Below are 22,966 nucleotides of genomic sequence, written 5' to 3' on the forward strand. Positions count from 1 at the left end.
TGAAAAAAAAACCCGCGGCGCTTTCAAAATGGAATTGCACACAAAACTGTTAATACCACTTGGCAAGAGATCGTAGCAACTACCGCTCACTGTAAAAAAAAAACAAGGACTCATTTGTCAAACTGTTCACCCATAAGAAGAAAAAAAAATATGAAACGGAGAACGCCGCGCGCAGATTTGAATTTTGAACGGCCACAAGAGTCCCACGAACTCCTAGCTCTTAGCGCCCGAGTCATTTTGAGGACAAACACAACCTTTTTTCAAATTGTTCAAATTTGCCAAACTCCTTATCTTCTTTTACCTCAAGTCAACAGGAACGAGGGGGCCCGCTGAGAAAGGGACGAGTCCAACCCCCTCCCCCTACCCCCCGAATGTTGACTATTATGAAGGCGTTGGCTTGGACCTCGCTTGCGTCCTAAAGAAGAAGTAATATCAAAGTTAAGTTCCCACGAACTGTGGGGTAACGCCCAGCTGAGTATTCAGTTGGGACAGTATAACTGTGACTGTGTCAACATATATCTAGCGCCCATAAGTGACGACCTTATATAGCGGATGACCGCATAGTCCTCACACTAATCTGCGAGCGGTAATGGCAATGGCTGTTAATTCGTCCCGTCCGTCTCCAAAATACATCCAGCGCTCCAGATTATGCACCGCCCCGCCCCGCCCTCCCCCTTCCGGTCCTTCTCTCGGGAGCGAGCGCTCGCAATCTAACGGGATCACCAAGCCCTAGACACACATATTGCCGCTCCTCAGCTTGATTGCAGCCTCAGAAGCATTCATCTCAACAACGCGATGTCCCCGGGCGGCTTTGAAATTCAATTAATATGCGCCACCTTCTCTTACATACATGTACCAACCATGTACATTGTAGGTAAAAGGGGGGGCAGTACTACTCGAACTGCAGTTGGTCTCTGCCAACCGTAAGCTGCAATCTAGCGTAACCGAACACGCCCCCACCCCCTTAACACATTGCACCGACTCATCAGAACAATAGGAGTTCTTTTTTTTTTTATCAGATAACACAAAAGATCGCACAGCAATTATTTCGTCATTGCTGATGTTCGTTGCCATCTGAGTTTTTTTTCTTTCCTTTGGAGAAACTTTTGATCGTCATCAGACGTATGACTCGATGCATACATACACGGGGAAACTAGGGGGTGAGTGAAACCTAGCCAGCAAAAGTCCCTATTATCTCAAACACAACCAAGAACACACCTTCACAACCATGTTGCAAAAAAAAAAGGGGGTGTTTAACAACCTCCCTGAAACGATACTATCCATAACGGCAAAGGACCAACCAAAACTTGCCTCACAAGGAAGAGAAAACGGGCCAAAAAACTTCCTTCCAATTTCGTTTACACTTTAATCTCCCGAAAGCGTTCTCTATGTAGGTATTAACAAAGCTCAAGCGAGCGCGCGTCAAATGATCGACGGTAAAATTAACTCCAGCGCTTGGCATGCATCGCATATGTAGTTACGTCGCCAAAGAACGAAACGAAGTCACAGTCAATACAGAGCCCCCAAAGAGTGACCAAAGGCCATGCCACGAAAGAAAAAAGAGAGGGGCCAACTAGAGTTTCTTCAAGAGTGCGAGCGCATAGTGGCGCATAGTAGAAGTGGCGCATTAAGCGATCAGGAGAAGGAAAATACGTACACTCAAGACAGAGCCATCACACGAACTGAATGTACTGAGGCCTCTGAACTGAACTGATGGCTTGATCTAGGTCCTAAAAGAAAGGAGAGCAGTGTTCACTTCAAACCCCCGCCCAGTGCCCACTACCGCCTTCAGTCAAGAAACTGTCGGGTTAAGGGGGGCTATATATATATTAATTATGCCCTTACGCACAGGTAGGGGGCGGCGAAGCAGGGGCACCAGCGGCTGCGAGTGACGCCAACTGCCGATCTGGATGAATGATAACATGTCTTTCGCGTTTAACACTTCACTTCCTTCCATCCAAGCTCAGTTTCTTCCTCGCCTCAAGGAATCCACGTTCTATACCACCCCTCCCCCCAAGTAGTCCATTGACGGCATGGCAGCCCTTCCTTTCTCTAGGATACTGATGAAACAACCTGATAGGAGCCTGAAGAAGAAGAAGAGAAGACAGAGCCGTTGCGCGCCTATGTGGCAACTCGTGCAAAGTTAAGAACCCACACCCTTGGCTAGCACAGCATTGTGTGTGTGTGTGTGTGTAAGTTTTCCTCGAGTTTTTTTTTCTGCTTTGATTCGCTAGAAAGCGACCACCAAGCTACAAGAAGGCTTTGCCGTTATTGTGTGTGCCGAAAACTTGACTAAATGAGGCACTTGCCAAATCGGGGAATACACCCTCCAACACCCTTCCCAAAAAAGAAACCAAACAATCTTGCACAGCCAGTTCCACCACCATCCTCAAAGGATCGGATTGTCAGATCTTAATTAGGGCGGGGAGAAGATGCTAGCCATGATGGTCGTTCGTTGTTTTTGTTTTTCGAGACAATTGACTCCATCCGACCACGCGTGTAACATCAAAGACATATATGAGAGCGATGCAAATTGAGTTAGGGAAGAATGGAGATGAACTCTTGACAGGAGGAGTGATTAATTGATGCGTTGGAGTACCTTTACCTTCTGCCCGCTCGTTTGATGGATGTTGTTCGAGTTGAACGAAGCTAGACGGACGAGTTGCTACCGGCCGCGCCCGCCAAGATTTAGAGTAGCTGTAACATACATACGTACGTACGTACGTACTGTTGCTAACCCAGAAGTGGGACACATAAGCAAATTTTTATTATATTTCCAGCTACAGACCTCAGAATCGAGTCGTTATTTTTTTGAGCGAGACCTCTGTATCACTTGTATCTACTGGAAAAATACTGGAGATATTCTTCGAGTTGTGGTGGCTGAAGAAAAGTTTTGTGTTGCGAGCTCAAAAACGTGCCGGGAATTTCCGTCACCACATTGTTGGACAGTGCTATCAGAAGCCCCGCGCCAGCACCTCTGCTGCCTCTAGCTCCTCATTTGATATCTGGCTGTTGCCTTTCCGATGCACAACTGGTGGAGGAGGTCCCGGGAAAATCGCGGGTGTATTTCCATACATATACTCGACTCCCTCTTCATCCGCGACAGGGTTCGGATTTCCATAGCCCATTTGGACTGCTGCAAGACCCCGTGGAGTTGGGAAAATATGTCGATGCTGAGGTGGGGGTTGACTGGAAGCTCTTCTGGAGGAGCATCTTCAGTCCGTGGTCGTTTTGGTGATGTTTCAGGTGTGTTCTCTTTGTCATCGCTGGCACGCTTTCGCTTGCTTCCCCTCATGTTCCTCGATAGATTCCTTGCGGGATTTTTTGTCCTGGTGACAATTCTAGCTGCCTTCTCAGCAGCCTTTGCTGCGTCCTTTGCAGCCTTTATCATTGCCCTCCGTAGCTGCTCATCCTGTTTCTTTCTCTCACGCTCTGCCTTTGCAGCTTGTCGTTTGGCTTCGTTCACAGCCTTCTCCACCTCTCTCCTCTGGGCCAGAGCCGCCCGTGTGGCCTGCTGCTGTGCAACCTCTTGAGCACGAAGGTGAGTCTTTCGGATCCTTGCCACTTCCTTTGCGCATGTCAGGAGATTGGTCCTGACAGCCAATTCCTGTTCCTTGTCCAGCCGCTCGAGGGCATCTTCCACTGACATATGCCCTGCAGCATCATTAAAAGCCTGGCGAGTCGATTCACTATTCTTCTTTTTAATGTTTATTTGTTCCTTCAGCCGTGTTAACTGTCCGCCAACAATTACAGCATGCGCCCATGCTGCCCTCTCAGCTTCGTGCAACTCATGATTGTTAGTTTGCAGCTGAGCAATATAATCAAGTAGGTCCCTCTTCGGTGTCTGCATACCTAGTTTAGGTGCAATTGTTGCTGAAGAATTTCTAGTTAAATCTGTTGATCGGGTGGAGCGACGGAGGGAGGGGGGTTCATGATTGTTATCTGGAAGGTGGGTTTCGGCACGATTGTCATGTTCATCATCGCTGCTGTCTGTACCCTTGCTATCCTCATAAGATAACTCGCTATCGTCACCAGAGTCACAGTCAACTGGATACCCATCTGGAAGGTGTGAATGGCGTGTGGTAGATGTAGTGCAGCTCGGAGCGAAATCTGCTCCAGTGAAGACATTGTGTGAGGGTGGCCACAACCCAGTTTTGCGAAATGCATTCTTGATTATATCAGGCTGCATTGCGGATGATCGTGCTTGAAGGTATATCGGAATGAAAGACTTCTTTGTCAGACCTTGAAGTGTCAGTCCAACATGCTCATCTACAAGATTAGCAAAACTTTTTTGAAGCATGCCAAAGACTCCAACATCTAGGGGCTGGAGTTTGTGTGTTGTATGAGCTGGAAGCCGAAAAACCAATACACCAGCCCTGTCGGCCTCGATGACAAGGGTTTCCTGACAGTGCGAGCCATGTCCATCACAGATAAGGGCAATTCTCTTCCCTGAGATGTTTCGTGCCTGAGCTTGGGGGATGAATGTATTTTTGAGCCAAACCTTACAATGCTCATTATCGATCCACCCATTCTCAGAACATGCCAACCTACAAAAATATTAACAATCTCCTAGATTTGAGCTAACTGGATGAGAAACTCACGTATGTGCACCCTCAACATCGCGTGCTGTGAACCAGCTCTTCATTATCCTCTTCCCTTTAAAAATAACGTATGGCTTCATGGCAAAACCATCAGCTGCGACACATTCAACAATTGTTACACTTTCAAGGTTGGCATCCCGTATTTTGTACTGAATTTTCGAGTTCTTGTCAAAAAAATATTTGCGCTGCCTTCCTTTTCGGCCAGCACCAAGCTGGATGCCCTTTTCATCGTAGTTCCAAATATTCTCTGGAGGTATTTCCCATTTTGAAAGGAGGGCCTCCCACTGATCTTGGTGGTTGCTGACCGTAGTTGGATTGAATGCACGTGCACGCTTTGTATCAAGAGATGAGGGTCGGCAATAGTGAATTTCGTGTCGATGTCGGTGGACAAATCGATGGAACCAGTTCTTCCCAGGATTGTGACCACAGATGGTCTTGACATAAGCAAGTACAGCACGGCGGTCCAGGGGTTGTGCCAGGCTGCCAAGGTGTTTCATCCAGTCTACAACGACTTGCTCCTATTTCAATTTTAATGAGCCATGATCGGGACAAAAAATATTATTTTCCACACACCTCAGATGGGGCAAGAAGTTGTAGGTGTGCATGAGAGGCACTTCTTGAGTGCATACCTTGAGATTGCCGGTTGTGCAAAGTGCTTTTTGGAATGTCATAGGCGCGTGCTGCCTCTCGTAGACTCTGAATCTTCTTACTCTGCAAATCAGCTAGGGCACATGATATTCGCTCTTCAATGTCAGAGGAAGGTCCCATAGTGTCAGAGAAAGAAATGGACGGAAATTTTGGGGGAATCTGGCAAGGTTTATAACATCGCATTCTCAGGGTCACTCACTGTTGGTAATTCTGGTCCTGACAGCGTTGACAAGCAATAGAACTTTCCGAAAATGCGGGGAAGATTTCTTGAGAGTTCTTAGAATCGACTCCAATCATTTTACGGAAGGGTGTAAGGTAGACTCGTGAGCTACAGGGGCAGGAGCATAGCAGAATGATGGTTTCGGAGACAATGGCCCGATAGTTATATGTCAAACACCACAACACTCATATAAAACTCCGGGATTTTTTTGGACAATTACATACATGTGATTCCTCTGCACATAATGGCAAAGAATGATCGGTGAAGGAGATATGAGGCAGTTATGGGCATTTGTCCCATTTCTAGGTGTGTCCAATCCCGTGATATATTATAGTATGCTTCAACTAGTGGCGCCAATTTGTTCCAAGTCATCCGGACCCAAAGCCCGATAAATATCACTTCCGCAGTAACCTCGGTGGAGGACGAATTTCTGCCTTCCTTTTTAGGTAAATCAAGCCGACATTGATCGGCATCGGGTGTGTCGGCAACCCCGCCCAGCCCACAAACCCCTGTTCTTCCGGTACCGGGATAAGGTTTAACCCACAGAGACAAGTCGAGGATAATACTGTAATACTGATGGCGCAGTTGAAGCTGTGTTCTCACAACTTACCAGCAATATGTGGCCAAGACATGATTTTGTCGATAAGGCAGAAGAAAAAAGGACACGAAGAGACCGAGACCGAAACCTGTGTTCAAAAACACCAAATCGGGCCGTCGTTCCAGTTCTTAAATAGTTTTAGACTAAGGGGTTATGATGATGTGAACGAATAAGTACTACTATGTAGTAACAATATCACGGACTGTTCCGCGGAGGACCGGTCATTTGGTTGGTTGGATCAGTTCGTTAACCGCACAAGATGCCCACATGTGGGGCAACAGCAGAAGAGAAGTCCTGGTAAAACAAAAACAGAAAACAGAAAAAAATGAACGAAGAAAAGCTGAATGACGTACCAGCCACGAACAGGAGAAAAACTTCCAATATTGTGTAAGCAAACGGTAAGACGGAGTGGCCTGTTCAAGTAAGCGTAACACCTGAAATAATATTGCAAGGGAATTGCTACCCTTTGATTGAAGGAAGATCCAAGGTGAAACGCTGAAAAAATATGACGTACCATGTAACACAGCGGAAGGACAATCAAACGTGTTGGGGTAGGGGGGGAGAGGAACCCCAACAACCGAAACAATAGAAATAATTGCCCTGATCACGAGGTCCCACCCCCTGCCATATTGCGGTCACGAGTAGGACCCGTCCCGGAATTCCGGCCGCAGCGTTCCGAAATGTCGTTCTCTTCGGAGCGCGAGAAAAAGGGGCCTTACGGCAATAAGGCCACCTATCACCGAACCAAGAGGTCATGGGGGGAGGGGGCGCTGCTGCTGGCATTAATATTATCACTGTAATTGGCCAGCACAAGGCAATGATCATAACTGCCGTGCCTTTCGGAACAGACCACAAGCAATATTGAGATACGCGAGATTGAAAGATCAACAACTTCCCCAGATAAGCGGGAGCATCGGCAGGAAAGACTGCCGAGAAAGACTGCCGAAAGATGGCCGGGACGGGGGGGAGGGAGGGAGAGGAGGTAAAGCGGTGCGCCATCTGGCAAGGTCCCAACGGTGGCTTGATGATAGCGGCGGCTGATCAGTACTATGCGACACCCCCCCCTCCCCTCCCTCCCTTCCCGAAAATTGCAATTCCTTCTAAGCGCGAAGAGAGGCGCATCTTTTGAGGGATTTTTTTCCCGTCAACAGCGCAGCGTTGATGATGGCTCGACTAAAAGCTAAAGCGGTGCGAAAACACGAACACGAAGTGGGGGCAAATTGATCACTAGGTCGAAGGCTGTGCTTCCGGACAAAAAAATTAATCGAAAGAACGATAACCCTTTTTCGGACAGGCACGAAGAGCTTTGTATATGGCAGTTGGAGTAAGTAGGGTTGGGGTGGGCCAGGGGCAGCATAAGTAGTTGCCACTATCGCTTCAATACATAACATGCGACATCCTTTACGTAGAGACGATCGATAGTATGCAGGATGGCCTGGTTACTTTCCAATTTCCAATTTTGGTTTTAGCTAAAGGGCAATCTACTGCCGTCGGCCGAGCGAACGAGTGGCTGCATGAGAAGGGCCAAGTTTTAGTTTTTTTGACGCGGCAGCCAGGCCCGAACCCAGTTTCGGCAGATGGTCGGCATCGCGCAAAAAGCGTTGCAACCCCCTCCCCACAATATTGACCATACGGCACCACGTTCGGCCGTTGTGGTCCATGATGTGGGCTATGGTGATATGATGATGTCGCGTCGAGGGCACTGACAGCCATCGGCAACCAAGTGATCCGCTCGCTAACGGACCAAAAAAAAAAAATCCAGCCTAGGGTAACTGACACGACTTGAGCTGATCGAGAGCCAGTTTGTTGGCACGTATTCTGGTCGCATGGCTCATGCACATTTGACATCGAGTAAAGAAGGCAACACTAGTTACTGTATTTGCAAACTGAAGCACTCGATTGGGGTCGATCTGCCTGCAGGCAGGCGGTCAGAGGCGGCTTGTGTGTTCAAGCGTACACAGGCATGTACGCATGGCCTTCGCTTGAGGCCCCAACATGCACCTCAGTTCGGAAAGTGTCGGGTGAGCCTAGCTCCAAGTACCTCGTGTCCAAGGGACGAGCGCTAACACCCAGCTGGGGCTTGCCCAAGGAATTAGTAACCAGGAACGTCGCGCCCATACCAGCGCATGACCAGTCCATCACTTACATACTGTAAGCGGGAAGACTCGAGGCCCCGAGGAAGATGAGCGGAAAACTCCCCCAATCGGCCAGGCACCGTTACTTTTTTTTTTTTTTGCGATCTTCGTCTCGCGTGCATATAATTATATAATGCGATGAATTTGACTGGTTCAACGTTCCCAAATCTCTGCCGACGGTTCACTCGGATCGGACATGATATCAAGCCGCTCTCGCTTCTTCATGGAACAAGGAATCATGCATGAAAAAACAAAAAAACAAACATGTTCCCACTCAAGATGGTTGGACGAGCCCGGCCGACATCGTTTCACGTTTGATTTTCATCTTGCAAATCCCCGAGTTTGATGTTCGTTCTCGGAGTTAGTTACGTTGCTTCTTTCATGGCAGTTTCACCTATAGGCTATCACTGGATGAAGTGAGGCTACAGTAATGTGTTGACCCTGTGCTTCGAAGCCACACACACACACATCTAGCATCTTGGTACATTTTCCAATCCCTCCCTTGAATCGCACGACAATAACAATAACGCGAACGGTCCCCGTCAACCGGTTGGGATTTATCAAAAAATCTCAGTCACCAAGGCCGACAATCACGCGTTTTGTGCTATTCGCCCCGGCCATAGCCGCAGATCATGATCACAACACGCATACACTAGCTCCATCCATGCTCACGAAAAATGCATACTGTCAATCCGTTTCATTTAATATATCTACGGAGCCTCACCCTTTTCATTTCATTTCCCCTTTCCTCCTACTTTCTATCTCTGGACATTAATTGTCCGTTCTTGAGTTCATCTATCTGCTGTCCGTATGTGAACAGTCTGGCACGATACATGAAACGTCTGTAGCTTCGACCCACTCGCATCGGATTCCGAGAAGATGCATGGAAGACCCGTGATTTCCCGAGATTTATGCGTACGATCGACGGTGGACAACCGAGTGGATGGAGTGAGTCGCCTTCTTTGGCTGGCAGTAAAAGGCCAATGCCGCGCATTCGAGCTTAACCCATCTTGGAACAGATGAAGGGAAAGTCCTAGTTATTGGCTTGGGATCCGAACCCAGATTATGTAATTACCAAATGTCGGCGTTGGGGGAAGGGGGGGGGTTCTACAGTGGGAACATTTGCATAGCCCAAGCAGTTACGGAAGGCCCAACAATGTTTTCGATCTGTTATGATATAAGTGGATCTAAGTGGTTTAACTGCAGCTAGCTTATTTACACAACAACTACTACTGTAGCGCTTCATGAACCGTGTCCTAATCCGTACGAAAAGGAGCAACACGATCGACTCGTAAAAGGGGAGGGAGGAAGGGGGAGGGCGTTATGAACCGTCACACCAGGGAGACTGAAATTGTAATGTCGCGACGTTAAATTAAATGAAAGTGAGAATTTCAAATCGTTTGTTGGCGGGAAACAATGCAGCCCAGCCACACAGCATTAGTGGGACAACGGAACTTTAACTAGTCCAGTAAGAAGACCCGGGATGACATTTGTGTATGGACGTGTGATTAGGGGGAGGCGAGGGGGGGGGTGGGGAGGTTGGGGTTCAAGACGTTTGATGAAGTAGCTTGGATGGATCCGTGCGGGGCTCGCTCATGAATATGAAATTTTTTCGTCATGGATTGTTCACACCTTCACTGATCGATGTGTACACATGTTACTATGTTACTACGATTTCCCCCCCCTCGCTTCAGCCATGAGATTCAGTTTCAAAAGTGGGGATGGTGCTCCGACATTCTAGAATGCATGACAGACGAGACTGAAGCAAGAAAACCAACGTGCTCGATTCCACATTTGCAGCCGGACGTACTTATTCTAGAACGTTCCGCGAGCTAGGCAAATCCGCGGGGTTGCAATCGAGGGGGGGGGGGGCCGAAAGAACTAGTAGAAGATTCTCGATCAAACTGGAAAACGTGGTTGCCGTGTTCAGGCATGCAAGAAATGTGGAGCGTCATGTGTATTCTGTTCATTTTCAAAGCATGCAATCAGTAGCTAGCAGTTTGTTGCGAAGGGGGGGGGGGGGGAGCCAAAAGCTGCTAGCTCAGATCTCGTGCATAACACCCAACTGCGATAAACACGTACTTTTCGCGAGACGAGTTGTCACATGTGCAAAATTCGGCGAAAGGTAGCCAAGTCGATTTTGAACAACAGTTGTTTGAACAGTTTCCACCATGATAACGCTCCACCGTGGTACGGTTAATTTGGAGCCTCCTCCCCACCCCCCAATGTTGAAGAAAGAAAATGGGTCTCATCCGTCACGGTGGGGCTATAGGTGATTTGCACCCTATCCATGCCACACAAGGGGTAATTCGATAATGTAACGATTTCGTACTTCCGCTCATTCGTCAATGGTACTCGAGCCGAAGCGCCAATTTACGAGTGCATGTATTGAGTGGGGGGAGTTGGCCGAAGTATCTGCACGACAGATATGTTATGTATCAATGTTAAATTACCTCGACCGTGTTTCTTCCTGTTTGGGTACCGTGCGCGTAAGTAAGTAGTAGTAGGCGAGCAAGCCGCATGATCATGGTGGAACTGACCATATGTGGAAGGGAATGCTAAGGATAGAATTCATGTGCACTGGAGTCGAAATAATATTGTAATGTGGAGAGAGGCTGTTGTTGACCCCGTGTCCCAACAGCACATGATTGCAGGAAGATAAGAGGAGTTGGTCGCGGATGTTTAGAATGTGGGGGTGTGTGTTTTTCACACGGCTGTAATCTCCCAGTAACTACAAGCTGCAACATGTCGAGTTGTTGATTACACGCGCGACGTCGGCCGGAATGGCCCGAAGGAAAGGGCACGGGTCCAGGGGGGGGTGTCATCTAATCGGACCAATTGGATTTGGATTAAAACTCTTCCCATTGGAGCATGGAGCCATGTTGAAGAATTACATATAGCCGCGGTGACGCGTTCAACCTCCGAGCGGGCCATCGGAGCGGGGTTCATCGTACAATATCATCCGTCGGTTTGAATATTACCCGGTTGAGTGTTAGCGTGGGGGGCTTACTTACGAACAATATAATATTGAACAATAACCGATTCGAACCGACCCTGGACCCGAGGGACTCGGCCGGCAGCGGGGGGGGGGGGGGGTTGGCTCAAGTGGAACTTCGGCAGTGTAAAGTGCGCGTGCAGGCGCGTAAACAAGACAGACAAATGGTTTTGAAGTGATATTAGTAATTGGTCAAGCCCTCTCTCTCACCTTTATGTAAAAGGACACGATTACAAATCAACGGCGGAGGAGAGGTTCAAAAAAATCCGAAGAAAAAGGGGTTGGGGGGCACAGCCGGACCAGATGGTACGTTTTTTTTTGACAGCTTGGCCGCCGGCAGGGTTCAATCTCCGTCAATGAATGGCTGTGCAAATTCAATTGGAAAAAAAAAAAAAAAAGATCCGTAATATATATATAGAGACGAAACGCAAACATGCATATGATCCTCTCTCTCCCCCACCTCGCCTCCTTTTCCGGCATCGTTCTGCTCACCCGAGCCGCTGATAGGCGCCTTGTTGATATGCAAACGTGTACCCACGCACTGTGCACAGCTAGATCTGGCATGCAAGTTAATATATATATATATATTCAACCCTCCACATAGGATTGCCGTTTGCCCCCCCCACAGCCAACACGTCGCAAGTCGGCGATGCGATGCGCATTTGCAAGCAAGTGTAACAAACTCCGGTCTAGGGGAAAGGCAACGCATAAAAAAATAATAATCATAATAGCTTTGGTATCCGACGCGACGCGATTGCATCTACATATTACTTTCCCTGCGTCAATATGTAATCAACCATCTTGCTATCTACCCAAATACTTGATCCCATCTGCAAAGCTATGGTTATGGGGAATCTTATTTTTAAGAAAATTTTCCAACGGTTTGGCCATAGCACAGCGTAATCCTAATTTTTTACGCGTGCGCGTGCGCAGCACGACTACATAGCTGTATGCATCCTCTCCCGCCACCGCCCAACCGCAGCTGCCTTTGCGTGGAAGGATGATCATTATTATACGCGTAGTATTACAACGTGTTCATGATACTTCAAATCGAATCGACGGATGGGAGATAATTCTTCACCATCATGCATGATCATCAAGCCAGGCATCCTTTTAATTGGGGGGGAGGGGGAGGGATACCGCAGTAAATGTATGTTGCATAGGTTATGCAGGCTGGCGATAGTAACTGATATTGCGATAAGTAATGAAAAGTGACGTTGCGCATTGTCGAGGAAGAACCATCCTCATTTACATCTTTTGAGTTGTTTTTTTTTCTTTCACAAACAATATTCGTCTCGCGTGTGTGGACACGTGTGGGCATATAATAATAATATTATTAGGGTTTTAGATAGGGAGCTTGGGGGCCCGGGGAAAAAGAAGCGTACTATGTGAGTGGGGGGATCCTCCTAATGGAAGGGTCGATCGGAGGGGCCGGAGGTATTCTGGAAGATTTCATTGATCGAGCGACTAGTACACTATATACTAGTGCAAGGTCCCAGGATCCTGCATAAGATCGGATGTCAGATCCGGAATAATGGTATCTAGCTATAAAGTGCTGTAGCCATGTCGATATTCAATATTATTGCAATGGGGAAGTGCTGCCACGTTCGAATCTCGGATCGATCCACCGCCATCATGCAGCCAAATATCGCTGGAGGAAAGTACTGAAGATATAGACATAGAAGAAGAAGAAAGGCTGAGAAGAAGAATTAGAAGAGGGGATCTGGACTTTCTGGCGATGGCAATGGGCGCGCGGTATAAGTTAAGTATTGTACATTCGAAAGGAAAGTTTTGGCCATACATTGGATCGTTGCATACAATGCATATGGTTCCTTGTAAGTATAAGATATGAGGAAGCGCTAGGCCATGACTCGAATTAATAGATTGGCATGCATGGGGCGTGACAGGTACATTCAAATGTCATCATGGCATAACTACTTATGTACTATGCATACGATTTGGGTAAGGGCGCGCGCAGGTAGCGACGGTTTAGTCCCAGTTTAGCAGCTTATAATTATCGTTGGGGCGACCCAACCTCTCCCCCTCCTCCACTCCCCCGGGGAGCGGAGATGAAAAGATTCATACGCATATGATTTGATCCGCGCTATGGGCAGTGCATGTACGTAGGTATGCATTGTACATACGTGTCACAAGAAGCGCCATGATGTGAACGCATGTTGAGGCGGCTCTTGGCGCTAATGCTACACTAGCTTAGCCATGGCGCGCGCGCGCGCTAGTAGGGGAGGGGGAGCCCGGGGGATCCGATCTGGCGGAGTTGTAACATGATATTGATCAGGGCGGACAGGGAAGATGATGTTTGGATTTGTGTGATTGGCCACAAGGGTGAGATGGATGGGCTGGGCTGGGAGATGTGGAGATGTGGAGATGTTTTGGACCCCCCCCTCCCCCAGCCCCCATCAGCTAGCTGCTAGGCATGTAGTTGATGCGTATACGGAACGGATATGGATGATGGATGTACATACATGACGAGCATGCACAGCTTATAGCTGGGGGCCCAGCCGGATGACATGAGTAACCGTGCACGTCCCCCTCACGACGGTACGTTTGTCCATCAGGATCGATCGTTCAGTACAGATCTTGGAACCCCCCAGTACCTTCTATCTCTTGGTATGCTTTTTGCTTTTGCTCTTTTGCTCTGTTGGCTTTTTAACTTTGCCTGCATGCATACAGCGCATGTACGATATAGTAACGTGGGGGCTTGCGCATTGCAATGTGCGCATGACAGTACTACTACTGCACAACCACGATCATCGATCAGTTCGTCAATCACTCAGCTTAGTAGTGGCGCCACAACATCCGCAAAAATATGTGACATTGCAAAAACACGCGTTGATGGTTTGGAAGAAAATCTAATCTTTCTTTCTTTTCTTCGGAGGGGGATTAGGAACATTTCATCATCATTCATGTTTGGGTTAATGTTTCGTACGTCGGGAATCTAGGTTGCAAAGCTGTTTGATCGAGTCAACACTCGAAACACTCAAAAGTGCGTAAGGAAATGGTGAGCGGCATTTTTGGGAATTATATATACATATGTACTAGTTGCGTCGGCAAGCTGTGATGGATATCGTATTGATTGTGAACAAACGGGTGAAAAAAAAGAAAGAAAGAATGGATGGGTGGGATGGAGCATGGGAGGATGGGAATTCGGTCGGCGTCAGGGGCCAGGAGTAGATAGACTGCACAACCCGGCCACTCACCTCGAGATTGTGGTGCGGTAAAGGCGTGGCCCCCATCCGGTATAGATACCGCGTTTGGTTGCCAAAAAGATGCTTACATATGAAAATTGAGTTTGGTTCACACGGAGGAGACAACATGCATTCGGCCACCCCCCCACTACTATGCCGCATATATTGTACAATGGGTATGATCATGTATGGATATGGGTAACTTGACATGCGGTTGCATTGTTGCGCGCGTCTGATGGCGATGCGAGTACTTGTCTCATCAGGGAATTGATATATGTTTATTTTTTGTTTTGGTTGTAGCGTGTACGGACGTTGTAGTTGCACGGTTTAGCGATGTCTAAAAGCTTACAAGATTGATGGTTGAAAGGAAGGCGAATTGCGTAAAGTCAAGTTCAAGTTGGGTGCTTGTGCTGTACTGGCTCAAGTGGATCGACGGTGGGGGCACGGGCAAGCAAGGAGCATTAATTGGTGGCTGGGACTTGATAGCGGTGCGTAACAGGTCCTCTTGTAGCAGCTTACTATGTGTGTTATCGGTTAATACGAACAGTAATGAGGTATAATGCGGAGATGGACTCTAGACTTATGAACTAGCTTCTGTGGTGTATGAACTGTTCGACCGGCCTAGTACTTGCAGTGCTGTCACCCTGACAGTTCGTATGTTCGGATTGAAATTACGTCCGGACGGTGGGGGGGTCCCCCCGACGGGATGGGCCGTGTACGTTGTTGCTGTTGGTACTACATAATTTGTTGTTATGGTGGTAGTGGTTGATCGAATTAGAAGGGAGAAGGTGGAAGGAGCGAGATGGCGGTGCACAAGTAAATGAGACGGCGGCCCCCTGCTGCAATGAGTTAGTTGGCCAGTGTGATCGGGAATGGAACACTGGAAGGGGTATGTATGCCGTGCGCTTGTTAAACGTGGTACGACCGGGGTATGGCTTTTAGGTTGTGGTTAGCTGTGTGTGTTAGGGTCGCGTGATCGTACGGTCACGGTTGATCGTTGCAAGCTGAGAAGCGATTAATCATGCACTGCAGGGGCTCAAGGACACAGGTGGTACGGACATGCTTTGGGTGCGCAGCGAACGGGCAACCGGTGATATTATTCTGGGAACAGTTATGGGAGTAATTGTATGGTACACAAGGAAACCCTGTTGTTAGTGTGGGCATGACAAGGATGTGCAATGTCAAGTTTGCGGGTAGAGGTGGGTGGTCATGGATGATGAGAACATATGGTTCGGGACGGAAGGGAATGATTATTAATTTGCGAGCAGGACGGGGAAGGATGTTGTGTGTGTCAGTGTTGGCCGAGGGGTGGAGCATGGTAGCGCATGATAGTAGATCCATAATGACTATGAACGGGAAGAACGGGGAGGGGAAGGGGAGTTCGGAGAGGACCGTCCAAAGAGGCTTAGTCATCCGAGAAGGCAGGTATAAAGTTGAGAATGGGTTGAAAGAGGGCGGAGGTGGCACTGTCAACATTTCTCGTTGGATAAAACAACCCTCTCTCCCCCCCTCTCCGCGTCTTACCTATCATCAGTTCTGAGAGTTTAGCCCCTTAGCAGTTCCATCTCAGTTGCTCAGGTCTCGAATTGAAAACAACAAAACAGAAAAGCGGTGAGCGTGTCCTGTTTCATTCAGTTCAATTCATTCCTTTTTCTTTTTCTTTCTCACTATTTCCCTTTTTTCTTTTTTTCATCTCACCGGTTCTATATATTTATTCCCAAAAGGGTTTATATTCCGCATCTTTGTTATTTTGGTCCGATAGTTGGAAATTGGCTAGTCACAATCCCTCTATATCAAAATATTGATTGAATTACTTTCATTTATTTCTTTTTACTAATAATTGTTTTATTATTTTCACTGTTTATAATAAGGCTTGTCTCTTCTTCATCAACATTCCCCTCAACGCCCTCAACGCTTTCAATCAACGTTCTCCACCACCTTTTTCCCTCCATCATGCCTTCAGATGCTGCTCAGCGTAGGGGTAGTCCAAGCAGACGCCCCAACCAGACGTCCAAGCAGATACCGTCTTCCTCGGTGCGTAGCTGACTCAACATCATCAATCTTCTCCTTCCTCTCCCCCCTCCTCCTTCCTCTTATCCATCCCATCATTCTCCATTTCTCACATCTACCTCCAGTCCTCAGATCCATTTTATGGACACGAAGATACTGCCAAGATGTCGGCAGCATTCATCTCGCACCTTTTTGCGTGCCCCGACCTCCCTCCCCCCTCCAACGCTGTCACTTCCACGGGCGCTCCTATCCCCTCCCCCAAACTGGCCAACTTTGTAGCCTATGCTCTTCACCGCACCCGTCTCCCTTCCAGCGTCACTTTCGCCTCCCTCTTTCTGCTACAGCGTCTCAAGGCTCGTTTCCCAGCCGCCCGTGGATCCTCTGGCCACCGTTTGTTCATATCGGCATTCATGATCGCTTCCAAGGTCATATGCGATGACACCTACTCTAATAAGTCATGGTGCGTGGTAGGACAGGGTATGTTTTCTCTCAGGGAGATCAACCAGATGGAGAGGGAGATGTGTGGATACCTCGATTGGCAGTTGAACGTTCCCCAAACCGACCTCGAACAGTTTACGAACAAGGTCCAGGGTGAATTCGGTTCGAGTACAACCTCTTTAGAAGCAGCGTCGAGTTCGACGTCTTCGTCGACATCTCAGCCTATTATCCCTCCAGCTTCGTCGATATCGCCGCCTCCGTCAGCATCGTCGCACAAGTCGACCGTGTTCGTCACTGTCCCCTTCTACCAGCAGCGTCCGCCTTTCAAGGGTGCCTCCTCGGATTCGCCGCCAGACGGTCCCGGTTCTCCATCTCACTCCGACACATCTTCCCCCGCATCCACTTCCCCTGCGACGCCATCTAACAGTGAGGACTCGGCGCCTCATGTTGTTGTCGGTAGCCATCCGCATGGGATACCGAAGACTATGGCCACTGGCGGTGTTGTGGAGAAGGGACACATTGACACTTCCTCCTCGAGCAACTACGCTTTCGCTGCCCCCGCGGTTTGGTAGACGCTTATGCGACGTTGCCGTCGCTAGGCTCATCTCTGCATATTCTGTAGCATCCTTCGGTATTGCCGTCTAGGATATCCATCTCCGCACACCCTCATCATTCTCCCGCACAACATTTTCACACTCCGATATGTCACTCTACCCCATGCATGTTCATTGATCTCCCATCATCTTTTCACTCACGCACTGCACAACAGATCTGTTAAGATAAATATCTAGACCAGCCCTAATGCTTAGTTCGCTTTCCTCATCTGGGATTCTCGCAAAGCCTTGACTTCTAGTGCCTGGTGCTGGTGAGGCTCAAGGGTTGCGGGTGAAATTCCGGTGGGAAAGAACCTTACTATCGCTCTTTCTGGCTAGGCGCCTTTCATAACGTCGAAGCCTTCTGTACCCTTCAATCCATTTCACATTGGTTGTTCTATCTCTCCTTTCTCGTTTTATTTTTCCTCTTTTTTTATTCCTTTCAGACTCAACTCTTGGCGTGCTGGATTTTGACGTGATACCGGATCCCCCCCAACTGGCCGCTCCGCCGTAAGTGCTACTGTATGTGTCCGATTTGGATATTCCGCGGACGGACGGACTGTAGAGCAACCTGACGACCCTCACATTCTCCCGCAAGCTCGCTCGCTAGATCTCGCCGATCGTCCCCTTTGCAAGACCCGTCTCATCTCATCATCGCTGTAGCGCCATATCTGGACACATTCATGACCCCAATCCTCCACTACTCTATCCCTCATCACCGATGACGGCGATGACCTGAACTATGGCGACGCAGCAAAAACAACGCACGACCTTTTCCCCTTGTGTGTAAATCGACTGTATTATTTTGGTCTGAACTCAAATTATATCGTCGTTTTTCCCTACCCCCCACCCCCTTGGCGTGCGTTTTTTCCCCATGGGAGAAGTTTACCTACCAATGTCCGTTTTTTTTTCTCTTTTCCCTTCTCTTATGCTTCTTCCTCGTCATCTCTACTACTACTTATGTCTAGTATTGTTCCATCTTGTCTGTCTTGTCTGTGTAACAAAAATCTTATTGGGGGGTTTCGTGTATAAACTGGATTTCTCGCCCGTTTTTTTCTTCCCGATACCCAGTGACGGAGCGATAGCTGATCCGCACACCAAGCACGCGCTCGTACCTCCCCTTGGCTTGAAATTTGGACGTGGCCTCATTGCGTTCTCCTTCAGTCGTTCGGCGTCGATCTCTCTGCCTGGCTCTTGCAGATCGTCGGTCTACTCTCTCTCTCTCCCTGTTTTCTTTTCTTCAGAGCGCAGCGACAACGACTTAAGGATAGATGGGATATATATATACTAAATATCGTGTGTGTAATGTGTGTGTGTGTGTTGATCTTTTTTTTTCGTGGTAATATTTTTATGAACTAACGTTGTCCAACCGTGCGTTCGTTTTCATCGATCCGTTGCGTTGCAGTTGCCCGTGCGAACTTCCTATGCGAAAAAGTCCGAACCGCCCCGACCTTAGCGAAGCTTGTCGTTCCCATACATTGCGATCGCCTCCCCCTCCCCTTCCCAATCGAGCCCTGCAAAAAGTTATATATCCCCCCCTTTGGATGTTCATCGCGTCGAGCGTTTCAACCCCCTTTGAGCTTGTTCATTGTCACCCACACACACATGGGATGCTTCGTTTCCATTAATGTGGTACGTTCGTCCCTAATTTCCTCGCACGTTCACAAGACTCACTGATGATGGCTTCCCTTTCTCTTTTTTCTCTTTTCCTTATTGCCCATCAATTGTAGCCGTCATCATCATGCATGACCACCATATCACATTAAGCGGACAACACCATATGCATAAGCTCCAGTCAGTTTCGGCTGCTAGTACGTACTACTAACTGCTGCTGCTGCTGCTGCTGCTGAGGCTGCCCGTAGTTGCTGGGGAGGATGCTTCCTGATCGATCGAGTAGGTTGGATTTTTGCGATCACAGGTTGGCCAAATTTGGATCGGTGACGCATGGACGACTTTGGGGGGAGGGGGGGTTTACGTACCAGTCACGATTGGCTGAACGGGAGGCGAAGCGAAGCTTGTTCTTTCCTTATGCACGGCGGGCATTATAAGATGTAAATCTGTGGCTAGTTGGCCTGCAATGTGAAAAAAAGGTAAATGTCGTTTCTTTGTTTTTTGTCCCATAATGATGTTTATCTTCCCTTGTAAGCTGACTCAGGTACCGATACAGACTTGTTTCAGCTGATTATCTGGGCGCATCATGATGCGTGCACATTGCGCGCGCCCGCGCACGGGGGGGTTCAATCTGGACGTTGCGGTCCTTTTTTTTTTTTCTACTATTCCTTAACTTGCCAAGCGATCGATATTTGTCCGGCAGTTATCGGATCATATTCTTCTCGAGCTTTTTTTTTTCGTTGCTAAAAAGACGTAAGTAGTTGGGAGAGAGAGAAAAAAAAGATAACTCGAAAATTGACGTTAGCTTCTAGATCCATTTTTTTTTCTTTTCGGTGAGGAGAGGGAGGAGAATCGATTGGAGGCGATATTTCCTCGGGTTGCGAGTGCTGCCGACGAACACCATTAAGCGAGTTCACTGAACCACGCACACACATCGTATGATCTCCATCAATCGCGTCGTCGATCCGTCGTCATCATGCATCATCAGCATCATCTCTCATCGCCCCTCTCTCTGTCTTCCCCTTCTCAACCCATTACCATATCCGTATACTCTTTATAATCTTTACATTCTTCCTTCGAGGTTTATGTTCAGCAGCCAGCAACAACAACCTCGCCACGCAAAAGGTGTGTGTGTTGTCATCGTAATATTCATATCATGACATTTCTCTCTTGTTTAGAACCGAAAAGAGAGAGCGGAGAGTTCCTCTTAGGTTAGGCCTTTTTTTTTATTACTCCGAGTCGGTATCGGTGCCGTATTCCATATTTGTTTTTGCAAGCGTCAATCAATGAAATGCCTCTCGAACTCGGGGGGGGGGCGGAGAGAAGCGCTTAATAGGCCTGACGATCCGTTGAATTCCTTTACGAGCCTTTGACGCCGTCGATTTTCATCACGAACATCACGAACATTAACGAGTTCACGACCTTATTTTTCTCCCGTTTCGCTCCTCCGGCACAGTTTTGCAGTTTGATGCGCAAGTGCCACCGTATTCCTTTTTTTTTTTTAATATCCTACGGCGTGCACTTTTTTTACTTTCTGTTTTGCATCATCAATCCTTTGCGAACGTTCGTATTTCTTTTTAAAATACAATAATTCTTGATGCTGTATTATGGCGCAATAATGGTGCAATTGAAGTTTCTTTTCTTTTTTTGCGATGCAGTACTGCTAGTCTCCTGAGACATGGTATTAGTGAAAACTGTAAGCCGCATACACCCAGTAACCGTACAGGGAGATCGTATAGGGACCAATGTGTAAGCTAGATAGATGGAGAGACAGGTAGAAGCGAAGGCGAGTATCGCTTCTCGATCAGATGGATGGGATGATTGCAGTGGCAGTGAATTCGAAATATGATGTGGATATGTATTAGAAAGATCCCAAGCGTGAGTCCGCGAAGACGCCAAGGCACGTACGAACATGGCCAACTTACACCGACGTCAGCACAGCCGTTAGCACGGCGCTAAAAACGAAGGTCGCGGGTTGACATGGGAATATCACGAGCTTGTAATATATGTAACGAGCGTACGTAGAATTAATCATGATCAACATATAAAGAAAGCAACCAACGGTTCATGGCGTTAACAATCCCCCGATCTCCACGGCTATAATTCAATATTGGTATTTTGAAACTAGCGCCCAGAAAGTCAAATAGACTCGTTTGTTGTCATCAAAATTCAGAGGCGTGCGTGCGTGCAAAAGTCAGGAACATGCACCAAGTACAAACCCGGTGCAACTTGCTGTACCGCCAAGTTGTTCATCCAGTGCCGCGCTTCCCATATCACGCAGCGTCAATCACATTTCGCAAGTGTATTAGTGATAAGGGCTGGTTACTTGCACCCAATGATCCCTCCTGGCCGCAACGCCGTTGCATACGGTGCTCAGCCGTTGCGTGGGAAAGGCAATCTACCCCAACAACATCCATTTTGCACAGAAAAGCAAGCCAATGATTCGTTGAGCTGAATGCAGCGAAGTGGACGACCAGTTTGATGAATCATGAACCGAAGCAGAGCAGGCGAGAATATGCCCAGACAGACGCAACTGGACGCTAGCTTGGGTCGGATGCCACGATACGGGCAATTCATCAGAAGATCATGAGCATGTGCCAACGCGCGCGTTCACCAAGCCACGATGTGACTTTGCTGTACCGCTCTTACAAGGCCGTGTGCGTACGTTTTTGGTTGATACTGCTCAAGTAGGTTGAAGTATTTAGATCACTAAGAATGGTGGGGAAGAAGACCGTGCCTAGAATACTTATAGAGTTGGCAGCGCCACAACATGCTGCAAAGATTCATTTCACAGATCAGCCAGCTTTATCAAATCGTGTTGCAGGGGAGCAGATCAGGGATAAAATTCAAGGGGGACTGGGAAGGGGCTGGACAGTTTGTTTTTGTTTTGCCACAAGGTAGATGCCCAATGCGCCCAAGGAGCCCGGAATGGGTAAGCGTGGCGCGGCATAGAGATAACCAAGCTCCGTCCAGTTAATCCATAACGCTCCTATTTGCGTGGGGCAGTTCATGCTGCGTTGCATGTGGTAATGACCTAGACTCTAGAAACGTTTAACGCTCCCTGCATACGAATCGCTGAAAGAAAACTGGCCGAAGACGTACGTAAAGCGTTATTTGAACGGAAGGGGAGGGGGAAAGGTCAAGGTACAGAATTGCAAAGGGAGCAACTCACACCCCCAACGTATCGGGCTATTGATGACGCCCGCCTAAGAGAGCTGAAACGCACACGCCGCCATTCGCCGTTGCGCCGCGCCACATGCCCATGAGAGTGTCCCACGGACGTAAAAAATGAAGGCAACACAATGCAACGAATCGGAGTTGTGTTGACGGGTTTAGATCGTCGACATGAGGAAGGTCTATGAAAAATTTACGGGAGGGGGGCAGCCCTTGACTACCAGTTAGGGGCTACTCAGCGTGTTTACTTCTTTGAGCGAGTATGTGCTTTCCTGTATGGGGAAGTACGGCTATCTTCCAGCCAGCCGAGCCAATTTCATGCGAGATACATAATGACAGCTTCCACGAACATAGAAATGGGGGAGGGACTACGGACGCGAAGATAGGTGTTGAACGTTTTTGCCGTTATGCAAGATCCTGGACGAATGAAAATGACATTGTGTGCCTGGAACTTGGGCGATGTGCGGTCTAACCAGGCCTGGGCGCGCGTGCGGGGGGATGTCCCAAATAAGCGTGCCCCTGTGAGATGTGTGCGCAAGTTCAGGTGGGGCCGGGAATTGAAGCAGCGCTTGGGCACCACTTCGCTTAGGTACAACTAGTCCATCGGCTTCTACTGTAGGTGATTTACAGGAGGCATGAACTGAAAACTGCAGAGAACCTTCTGAAGGCTTGCAGACCAAAAACATTGGAGTTATGTAACGGTTTCTCGTCTTAAATGGGATATAGTAGGGTGTCGA

The 22,966-nt window shown here is 48.2% G+C and overlaps 7 protein-coding genes across 7 annotated transcripts; 2 read left to right on the forward strand and 5 right to left on the reverse strand.

Moving 5' to 3' along the window:
• Positions 1–1,273: 1,273 nt before the first annotated feature.
• Positions 1,274–1,573, reverse strand: EI90DRAFT_3030703 (uncharacterized protein; the record flags this gene model as incomplete). Its single annotated transcript, XM_039058249.1, has 2 exons — positions 1,274–1,454; positions 1,482–1,573. Coding segments are annotated over 2 exons (234 nt in total), but the record flags the coding sequence as incomplete, so codon positions are not given.
• A 3,237-nt stretch (positions 1,574–4,810) lies between these two features.
• On the reverse strand, positions 4,811–5,119 carry EI90DRAFT_2883891 (uncharacterized protein; the record flags this gene model as incomplete). The annotated part of the gene is made up of 1 exon (XM_039053942.1): positions 4,811–5,119. A coding segment is annotated over one exon (309 nt), but the record flags the coding sequence as incomplete, so codon positions are not given.
• A 1,059-nt stretch (positions 5,120–6,178) lies between these two features.
• On the reverse strand, positions 6,179–7,235 carry EI90DRAFT_3030710 (uncharacterized protein). Its single transcript, XM_039058250.1, has one exon. The coding sequence runs from the start codon at positions 6,890–6,892 to the stop codon at positions 6,605–6,607; it is 288 nt and encodes a 95-aa protein (XP_038923371.1). The 5' UTR covers positions 6,893–7,235; the 3' UTR covers positions 6,179–6,604.
• A 4,401-nt stretch (positions 7,236–11,636) lies between these two features.
• EI90DRAFT_3030718 (uncharacterized protein) lies at positions 11,637–12,261 on the forward strand (the record flags this gene model as incomplete). The annotated part of the gene is made up of 2 exons (XM_039058251.1): positions 11,637–11,711; positions 11,749–12,261. The coding sequence occupies 2 exons, from the start codon at positions 11,637–11,639 to the stop codon at positions 11,914–11,916; spliced, it is 243 nt and encodes an 80-aa protein (XP_038923372.1). The 3' UTR covers positions 11,917–12,261.
• A 713-nt stretch (positions 12,262–12,974) lies between these two features.
• On the reverse strand, positions 12,975–14,039 carry EI90DRAFT_3030720 (uncharacterized protein). Its single transcript, XM_039058252.1, has 5 exons — positions 13,870–14,039; positions 13,677–13,747; positions 13,594–13,625; positions 13,042–13,554; positions 12,975–13,003 (listed from the first exon to the last, which is right to left on the reverse strand). The coding sequence occupies exons 1-4, from the start codon at positions 13,922–13,924 to the stop codon at positions 13,431–13,433; spliced, it is 282 nt and encodes a 93-aa protein (XP_038923373.1). The 5' UTR covers positions 13,925–14,039; the 3' UTR covers positions 12,975–13,003; positions 13,042–13,430.
• Positions 14,040–15,384: 1,345 nt separating this feature from the next.
• EI90DRAFT_3030726 (uncharacterized protein) lies at positions 15,385–16,364 on the reverse strand (the record flags this gene model as incomplete). Its single annotated transcript, XM_039058253.1, has 2 exons — positions 16,275–16,364; positions 15,385–16,014 (listed from the first exon to the last, which is right to left on the reverse strand). Exon 2 carries the CDS (start codon positions 15,877–15,879, stop codon positions 15,388–15,390), a length of 492 nt encoding a protein of 163 aa, XP_038923374.1. The 5' UTR covers positions 15,880–16,014; positions 16,275–16,364.
• Positions 16,365–16,544: 180 nt separating this feature from the next.
• On the forward strand, positions 16,545–17,423 carry EI90DRAFT_2903207 (uncharacterized protein; the record flags this gene model as incomplete). Its single annotated transcript, XM_039054128.1, has 2 exons — positions 16,545–17,013; positions 17,116–17,423. Coding segments are annotated over 2 exons (777 nt in total), but the record flags the coding sequence as incomplete, so codon positions are not given.
• Positions 17,424–22,966: the final 5,543 nt, after the last annotated feature.

Source organism: Cantharellus anzutake (genome assembly GCF_015039405.1).
Source record: "Cantharellus anzutake strain C23 chromosome Unknown EI90scaffold_2, whole genome shotgun sequence".
NCBI lineage: Eukaryota > Fungi > Basidiomycota > Agaricomycetes > Cantharellales > Hydnaceae > Cantharellus > Cantharellus anzutake.

Coding starts and splice junctions, on each gene's coding strand:
- EI90DRAFT_3030710 (XM_039058250.1), bottom strand. CDS start 6,892: ATGATCATTGCCTTGTGCTGGCCAATTACAGTGATAATATTAATGCCA.
- EI90DRAFT_3030720 (XM_039058252.1), bottom strand. CDS start 13,924: ATGCGCAAGCCCCCACGTTACTATATCGTACATGCGCTGTATGCATGC. Junction 13,748..13,869: donor GCTGTATGCATGCAGGCAAA/GTTAAAAAGCCA, acceptor TACCGTCGTGAG/GGGGACGTGCACGGTTACTC. Junction 13,626..13,676: donor TGTGCATGCTCGTCATGTAT/GTACATCCATCA, acceptor CTACATGCCTAG/CAGCTAGCTGATGGGGGCTG.